The sequence below is a fragment of the Cherax quadricarinatus genome, chromosome 98 (genome assembly GCF_038502225.1).
Source record: "Cherax quadricarinatus isolate ZL_2023a chromosome 98, ASM3850222v1, whole genome shotgun sequence".
NCBI classification, from domain to species: Eukaryota; Metazoa; Arthropoda; class Malacostraca; order Decapoda; family Parastacidae; genus Cherax; species Cherax quadricarinatus.
The window spans coordinates 7,372,894-7,382,046 of NC_091389.1; the positions used below are offsets into that span (position 1 = coordinate 7,372,894).

The 9,153-nt window shown below is 44.4% G+C and overlaps 1 protein-coding gene across 3 annotated transcripts in view; it reads left to right on the top strand.

Moving 5' to 3' along the window:
- The window catches only part of LOC128702580 (protein tumorous imaginal discs, mitochondrial), a 43,394-nt gene that overhangs the window by 17,801 nt on the left and 16,440 nt on the right, over positions 1 to 9,153 (top strand). For all 3 annotated transcript variants that reach the window (XM_053796881.2, XM_053796882.2, XM_053796883.2), the window contains exons 5-6: positions 2,453 to 2,584; positions 4,892 to 5,085. In XM_053796881.2, coding sequence (XP_053652856.2) covers positions 2,453 to 2,584; positions 4,892 to 5,085 — 326 coding nt within the window. The remainder of the gene's footprint in view (positions 1 to 2,452; positions 2,585 to 4,891; positions 5,086 to 9,153) is intronic.

Sequence of the window (9,153 nt, forward strand, 5' to 3'; positions counted from 1 at the left end):
ATATGAAGGGATTCAGGGAAACCGGCAGGCCGGACTTGAGTCCTGGAGATGGGAAGTACAGTGCCTGCACTCTGAAGGAGGGGTGTTAATGTTGCAGTTTAAAAACTGTAGTGTAAAGCACCCTTCTGGCAAGACAGTGATGGAGTGAATGATGGTGAAAGTTTTTCTTTTTCGGGCCACCCTGCCTTGGTGGGAATCGGCCGGTGTGATAATAAAAAATAATAAATAAAAAAAATTACACCAGTAATGGCTTCACTTTGAAATACCCACTAGCACTACCACACAACAAGAGAGTTAGCCTGTCTTTCATAGGCTTGTGTCTTGGCAGTGCCTTTTCCCTCTGCGTAATGTAGGTCCTCTTTGGCATTTTCTTCGAAAACAGGCCTGTTTCATCACAATTAAACACTTGTTGGGGTTGGAATTTTTCAGCCTCTACATAATATTTGAATTCCCGCATGAATTTTTCAGCCACTTGTTTGTCTGAACCGGCATCCTCACCGTGCCTTACAACACTGTTTATGCCACTTCGCTTCTTGAATTTTTCAAACCAGCCTTTGCTGGCTTTAAATTCACCTACATCAGCACTTGTTTCAAGCAGTTTCTTTAAGAGGTCGTCGTGTAACTGTCTTGCCTTTTCACAAATAATGGACTGCACGACACTGCTAACTCTCTCTGATCTGCACCAACAACAATTTCTCCACTTCTTCAATTATTTGGGATCTCTGGTTATTACATTCATCCCTTTCACAATATCAGCTTCTGTGATTTCTTTTTGCCACAGTGGAGCTGATTGTTGATGGCGACTTCCCGTACATCCTGCTGAGTTCAGCAATGTGTATGCCATTTTCATAGTTTCTTAGGATTTCTTTTTTCATTTCTACAGTGTTCCTCACTTTCTTTACCAAAGGACTGGCACTAGGAGCTTTCTTTGGGGCCATGGTGGCTTATTTAGCAGCTACACATAATAAACAAGTGGCAAAAACAATGGATTATTACGAAATGTTTTGTATGACCTGGTAGGATATGTTCACTCACTGAGAAACAATGCTACACTGGCTGAGAATGGTGTGGGAGGTGGTTTTGTCTACACGCTCGGGACTGGATAGGTTCCGTACGATTAATGAAAACGGAAGTAATCGACAAAAATGGAGCCAAAAAGTCAATGAAAGAAGTCGGCCAAAACTGAAATCGGCGATAACGGAGATCGACGAAAGCGGAGGGTCCACTGTACTGGTACACCTTGTTAATACCGTATTTAAGTACTGGTATACCTTGTTAATACAATATTTAAGTACAGGCATATTTTAACTGCTTTCAGTAGCCTACGTCCTATTCCGTACATTTGCAACACCTGCAACATTGCCCTCCTGTCCACCCTATCATACACCTTTTTCCAATCAATAAATGCCATGAAAACCTCTTTACCCTTATCTATATACTTCACCTATATTCTTATTTCAACACACCTGCCGTATCCCACCGAGGCGGGGTGGCTCTAAAGGAAAAATGAAAGTTTCTCCTTTTACATTTAGTAATATATACAGGAGAAGTGGTTACTAGCCCCTTGCTCCTGGCATTTTAGTCGCCTCTTACAACACGCATGGCTTACGGAGGAAAAATTCTGCTCCACTTCCCCATGGAAATAAGAGGAAATAAACAAGAACAAGAACTAGAAAGAAAATAGAAGAAAACCCAGAGGGGTGTGTATATATATGCTTGTACATGTATGTGTAGTGTGACCTAAGTGTAAGTAGAAGTAGCAAGACGTATCTGAAATCTTGCATGATTATGAGACAGAAAAAAGACACCAGCAATCCTTCCATCATGTAAAACAATTACAGGCTTTCGTTTTACACTCACTTGGCAGGACGGTAGTACCTCCCTGGGCGGTTGCTGTCTACCAACCTACTACCTACAACTCAACAGGCTTATTCCCCTGTAATTCTTGCACTCATTTTTTGTCCCCTTTTCCTTTATACAAAGGAACTGTGCATGCTGGTTCCTCAGGTACCATCCCCTCTTCCATATATTTATTAAATAAAACACTAACCACTCCTAAACTATATCCCCCCCATGCTTTTAACATTTCTGTCTTTATCCCATCAATCCTCGCTGCTTTACCCCCTTTCATTCTACTCACTGCTTCATTCACTTCCCCCACACTCACAACTGGCTCTTCCTCACTCCAAAAAGATGTTATACCTCCCTGCTCAATGCACAAAATTACAGCTTCCCTGTCTTCATCAACATTAGTATTACTCTGCTGAAATTCACCGTATGATAATGGCTTTCTTTTGTGCTTAACAGTAAAGAAAAACGAAAGCTTCTTTTTTTAAATTTAGTAATGTATGCAAGATAAGGGGTTACAACATCAAATAAAAGTTGTTTTATGTCAGAAATTTTTTATCTTAAAACGTGACTTTTTCAAAGTTCTGTTTTATATCCCTGATAGGTCCATTTGTGATGCGGCAGACGTGCCGGTACTGTCATGGGACGCGCATGCACATCAAGTACCCCTGCGAGGAGTGTGAGGGCAAGGGTCAGACTGTACAGCGCAAAACCGTCACGGTGCCAGTTCCTGCAGGTACGGTCAGTTCCCAGAGGTACGATCAGTTCCCACAGGTATGGTCGTGGTTCCGGCAGGTACGGTCGTGGTTCCCGCAGGTACGGTCAGGGTTCCTGCAGGTATGGTCACAGTTCCTGCAGGTATGGTCAGTTTCTGCAGGTATGGTCCCAGTTTCCACAGGTATGGTCAGTTTCTGCAGGTACAGTCAGTTTCCACAGGTATGGTCACAGTTTTTGCAGGTATGGTCACAGTTTTTGCAGGTATGGTCACAGTTTCCACAGGCACAGTCGCGGTTTCCATAGGTACAGTCACAGTTTCTGTACGTATGGTCATGGCTTCCACAGGTGCAGTCACCCTCATGTACCGTCACGTCTCCACAGGTATGATCACAGCCCCCGCAGGTACGTACACGGTTCCAGAAAGTACAGTCACAGTTGCAACTGTGACTGGAGCCACACACACTTTTTTCACCAAAATTAACCCTTTCAGGGTTTCGGCCGTACTAGTACGGCTTACGTGCCAGGGTCCTTCACGAACTAGTACTCATAAATTCTAGTGCCTTCAAATCTAGTGAGAGAAAGCTGGTAGGCCTACATATGAAAGAATGGGTCTATGTGGTAAGTGTGTGCAGTATAAAAAAAATCCTGCAACACACAGTGCGTAATGAGAAAAAAAAAACTTTGACCGTGTTTTTGGATTAAAACAGCGACTTTGCACTGTATTTTCGTATGGTATTTATTGTTGTATTCTAGTTTTCCTGGTCTCATTTTATAGAATGGAAGACATATTACAGAAATTGAGATGATTTTGACTGGTTTTACAATGAAAAGTACCTTGAAATTGAGCTCAAAGTAGCAGAAATGTTTGACTTTTACCAAAGTTCAAAAGTAAACAAATCATGCTAAGCGTCCAATACACGTCAACTGGTGAGTCTAATATTCTTTCACAAGTGCGCTGATATTATTTATACCATTTCTACACTAATGCAGTAGTCTGCATAACAGTAAATCTATTTTTTGTGAGAATAAAAATTCAAAATGGAAAGCAAAAGAATGTAAGAGGGGCCTGGGGACGTGACTAATGAACAGAGGAAATGTTATTTTAGTGCCAGGAATGTCTTTCTTGTTTATTCTGGACCCTATTTGGAAATTGGCATCTTTTGAAGTTTGCGTGAAATTGGCAAAATTGCTAAATTCTGACCACTGTATTGGATAGTTGAAATCTGTAAATGGGTGGTTTCTTGTACTCATTCGATATAAGAAATGGAGTTCTAGTGAAATAGTTATGATTTTTGTTGACTAATACACTGGAATGGGCTGAAAATAGGGCTCAAAGTGGGCAAAATCGCTGATGCGTAAACATCGTCGAGACCGCTAACTTCGCGAGAGCATAATTCCGTAAGTTTTCCACCAAATTTCATACTTTTGGTGTCGTTATGATCAGGAAAAGATTCTCTATCTTTTCATAAGAAAAATTTTTTTTTTTTTTTTTAAATTTGGGGGACCCTGAGAACAAGTCTCTGAGAGGGCCTGTGGACCCTGAAAGGGTTAATATATTCTCAATAAAAACAGCATTAGAGTAAAAGTGCCCCCTATTATAGATTTTTGAGTTTTTCAAGCTTTTTTATATATAGTTTTATGCAATTCAAAAAAGTGTATCCATAAATTTTGAACACAAATATCCTGCATATAGGAGAGAGAAGCTTGTGATAACCTTTTGGTCTGACTTGGACCATTAACTAGTCACACTAACACAGGAAAGTGAGGGAGACAGTATATAACAGAGAAGAGGACAGGGACAGGATAGAGAAAGAAAGATGAGAAGTAGTGGTAGAGTTAATACTGGTAGTGGTAGTAGTAGTGGTGGTAGTAGTAAGTATGGGGAATAGTGGTAGTGGCACAAGAGACAGAAAGGTGATGGGAGATGTCTGTTGGATTAAAATAGAAGATAATAGCTCAGATGACCTCTCTTCAGGTCAGGTCATCTGGGCTGTCCCATCACCACATCTGGCAGGATTGAACGAATGATGCTGGGGGTGTTTCTTCTTTTTTGGGTGACTCTGCCTTTGTGGGGGGACAGCCTGTATGTTAAAATACAGTGGAACCTCAAACATCGAACTTTCTTCAGTCCAGAAGACTGTTCGAGTGCCTTTACCGAATGAATTTATTCCCATCAGGAATAATGTAAATTAGATTAGTCCATTTCAGACCTTCAAAAATACACTTACAAAAGCACTTACAAAAATACACTTACATAATTGGTTGTGTTGGGAGCAGTTCGATTTTTGAGGTTCCACTGTATTACTAATACTGATTCATTATTTAGGTGTTGAGGACGGACAGACCCTAAGAATGACTGTGGGCAGGAAGGAAGTGTTTGTCCGAATCAACGTTACCAAGAGCGACTATTTCCGCCGAGAAGGAGCGGATATCCACACAGACACCACAATCTCCCTAGCCCAGGCTGCTTTAGGTGGTGCCACTAGAGTACAAGGCATCTATGAAGACATCACCTTACAGGTACAGTCTCTCTCCTACTTATGAACAGGCTCGGTTCCGAGCAGGCGTTGTAAAACCAATGTACGTTTGTATGTAGGGAAGTCTCTGTAGTTCACTTGTTAGTGAGTTGTTCCAGTCATGGTATTGTGACTTATTGTTACTGTCACCTTCTTTCACAAATAACTTGCTTTTAGGACATGAGGTATTTAGTTTACGAACTGTTCTAGCCTTGGTGTTTTGATTTGTATTTTCCTTCGACTCCTTATTCTTTCCATCAGTACTACTTATTCTTTCCCTCAACACTACTTATTCTTTCCATTCTCCAATTACTAACTTTTATAATTAATGGTGTACAATTCTGGTAAGACTCATGTGCAACATCCTCCTACCCGGTTGGTGTTCAGGGGTCAGCGCCTCTACAACCAGGCCAGAGACTACAAACCTCAGTCAAGGAAAAAGATCTTGGGGTGAGTATAACACCAGGCACATCTGAAGCGCACATCAACCAAATAACAGCTGCAGCATATGGGCGCCTTGCAAACCTCAGAACAACATTCCGACATCTTAATAAGGAATCGTTCAGGACCCTGTACACAGTGTACGTTAGGCCCATATTGGAGTATGTGGCACCAGTTTGGAACCCACACCTAGCCAAGCACGTAAATAAACTAGAGAAAGTGCAAAGGTTTGCAACAAGACTAGTCCCAGAGCTAAGAGGCATGTCCTACGAGGAGTGGTTAAGGAAAATCAACCTGACGACACTGGAGGACAGGAGAGATAGGGGGGACATGATAACGACATACAAAATACTGAGAGGAATTGACAAGGTAGACAAAGACAGGATGTTCCAGAGATGGGACACAGCAACAAGGGGACACAGTTGGAAGTTGAAGACACAGATGAATCACAGGGATGTTAGGAAGTATTTCTTCAGCCACAGAGTAGTCAGCAAGTGGAATAGTTTGGGAAGCGATGTAGTGGAGGCAGGATCCATACATAGCTTTAAGCAGAGGTATGATAAAGCTCACGGTTCAGGGAGAGTGACCTAGTAGCGATCAGTGAAGAGGCGGGGGCCAGGAGCTTGGACTCGACCCCTGAAACCTCAACTAAGTGAGTACAACTAGGTGAGTACACACACATACACGCGCGCACGCACACACGCACATACACACACGCACCCGTACACACGCACCCGCACACACGCGCACACACACACACACACACACACACACACACACACACACACACACACACACACACACTAGGTGAGTACACACGCACATACACACACATACTGTCACGGTCACTTTACCCTTGGCCCTTTTTTCCCCTCCCTCCCCTGCTAATCCCATACACACACCTCCCCCGCTTTTAAGGGTCACTCATCCTTCTCCCCCCTCCCCCCTTTATCCAATCCCTCTGTCTCCCACACATGCACACACACATACACAAGCACACACACAAGCACATATACACTTGACACAAACACGTACCCCCCCTCCCCTAACCACCTCTCCCCCTTCCCTAACCACCTCACCCTAGCCACCTACCCCTCCCCCAACTACCTCCCCCCCTCCAGTAACCATCCCCTCTCTTTCTCTCAAACACGTACTCCCCCCTCCCCTAACCACCTCACCCTAGCCACCTACCCCTCCCCCAAACCATCTAACCCCCTCCCCAAACCATCTAACCCCCTCCCCCAAACCATCTAACCCCCTCCCCCAACTACCTCTCCTCCTCCAATAACCATCCTCCCTCTCCCCCATAACCATCCATTCCCCTCCCCCTAACCATTATTCCCCTCCCCCTAACCACCCTTCCCCCTTCCTTCTGTGGAGCAACGGGGGAACCTAGAACTAGGATGAGAACAAGGGGCTCGAAGGATGAATCTGGGAGGGAGGACTGGAAGGCAGAGCTCAAAAAAAGGGAGGAAGACTGGGAAAGGAGACTAGATGAGCTGGCAAGGAAGATGGAAGAGAGGTTAACAGCAGAATGCAGAAGGTGGAAGCAACATGCCACAGCAGCAGAAAACAAGATAGAGAGATTAGAAGAGGAGCTGAGACATTTGAAACAGCATAGAGACAAAGATATTACAGAAATAGCATCGATAATGGCTACATCAGACACAGACAACGGGTCTGAAGGGAACATGGAAACTAAACTGTATGCAGAGGTCCTGTCAAACCCACATGGGGCCAAAACAAAGACAGGGAGCACACTAGGACAGAATGAGTGGTTGGAAGACATTGAAGTAACTAGGACATGTGCAGGGACCTTACCAGACACCTGTGGGGGGCAGGAACAGGTGAGCAGGAAGGACAAACCAAGGAGCATAGGGGCCATAGCTAGGGAAGGGACTGAAGGAAGGAACACTCCACGGGAAGGAACTAAAACACAGAGGATGCAATGGGAGTCACAATGGGAGGTGGAAAGGGAGAGATCAGTGTTTGTCTATGGGCTAGATGAAGCTAAAGGGGAAACTTATGAGGAAAGAAAGCAGGAGGAGAAAAAAGCAATTGAAGGTATCATGAAGGTGATAGGCGAGGGGGACATGACCCAGGTGGCAAATTTTCGGAGAATCAGGTGGTTCACAAAGAAAAGGAATTGGCCTCTCAAAGTAATTTTCAAGGCAGAATCAACCCGAACCATGATCCTGCAGGAGAAATCACGGCTAAGAGGCAAGCAGGAGTTCATGAGTGTGTACCTCGATCGAGACAGAACACAGGAGGAAAGGAAGACGAAAGAGAGAGTTCAAAAACGAAAGGAGCAATGGGAGGAAATGAAAAAGGAGAGCAGAATAACCCAGGAACAAGTGGAAGGACAAGCACCCCTCAGAAACACCTGCAGAAGGACTCAGCCATGACACCCCTAAGGCAACTGAACAATCCAAACCAACCATCACACACCAGTCCCTCTGTTCCCACCCCCCCTCACCACAGTTACAGTTTTAGAACAGAAGTTGAAGGTTTGGTACACAAATGCAGATGGATTAACGAATAAACATGAGGAATGGCAAGAAAGAATCAATTAGAAGTCCCCAGACATCATAGCAGTTACAGAAACAAAATTCACGGAGACAATAACAGATGCAGTCTTCTCACCAGGATACCAGATCATGAGGAAAGATAGAAGGGGCACAGGGAGAGGTGGGGTTGCTCTGCTCATAAAAAACAGATGGAAATTCGAGAAAATGGAAGGCATGGATGAGACGGGAGAAAGAGACTACATAGTAGGTACACTTCAGTCTGGGGAACACAAGGTGGTCATTGCAGTGATGTATAATCCACCACAGAACTGCAGGAGGCCAAGAGAGGAATATGAAGAGAGCAACAGAGCAATGGTGGACACACTTGCTGAGGTGGCAAGAAGAGCTCACTCCAGCAGAGCAAAGTTGCTGGTTATGGGGGATTTCAACCACAGGAAGATTGACTGGGAAAACCTGGAGCCACATGGGGGTTCCGAAACATGGAGAGCCAAGGTGTTGGACGTGGTGCTGGAAAGCTTCATGCACCAACATGTTAAGGACACTACCAGAGTGAGAGGGGAGGATGAACCAGCAAGATTGGACCTTGTGTTCACCCTGGGCAGTTCAGACATTGAGGACATCACGTATGAGAGTCCCCTAGGAGCTAGCGACCACGTGGTTCTGTGCTTTGAATGCATAGTAGAGCTGCAAGTGGAGAGAGTAACAGAAGTTGAATGGGAAAAGCCTGACTATAAAAGAGGGGACTACATAGGGTTGAAGAACTTCCTGCGGGAGGTCCAGTGGGACAGAGAATTGGCAGGAAAGCCAGTAAACGAAATGATGGAATATGTAACAATAAAATGCAAGGAGGCAGTGGAAAGGTTTATTCCCAAGGGCAACAGAAACAACGGGAAGACCAGAACGAGCCCCTGGTTTACCCGACGGTGTAAGGAGGCAAAAACAAAGTGCAATAGAAAATGGAAAAATTACAGAAGGCAGAGAACACACGAAAATAGGGAGATCAGTCGCAGAGCCAGGAACGAGTATGCACAGGTAAGGAGGGAGGCCCAGCGACAGTATGAAAATGACATAGCATCGAAAATCAAGACTGACCCGAAACTGTT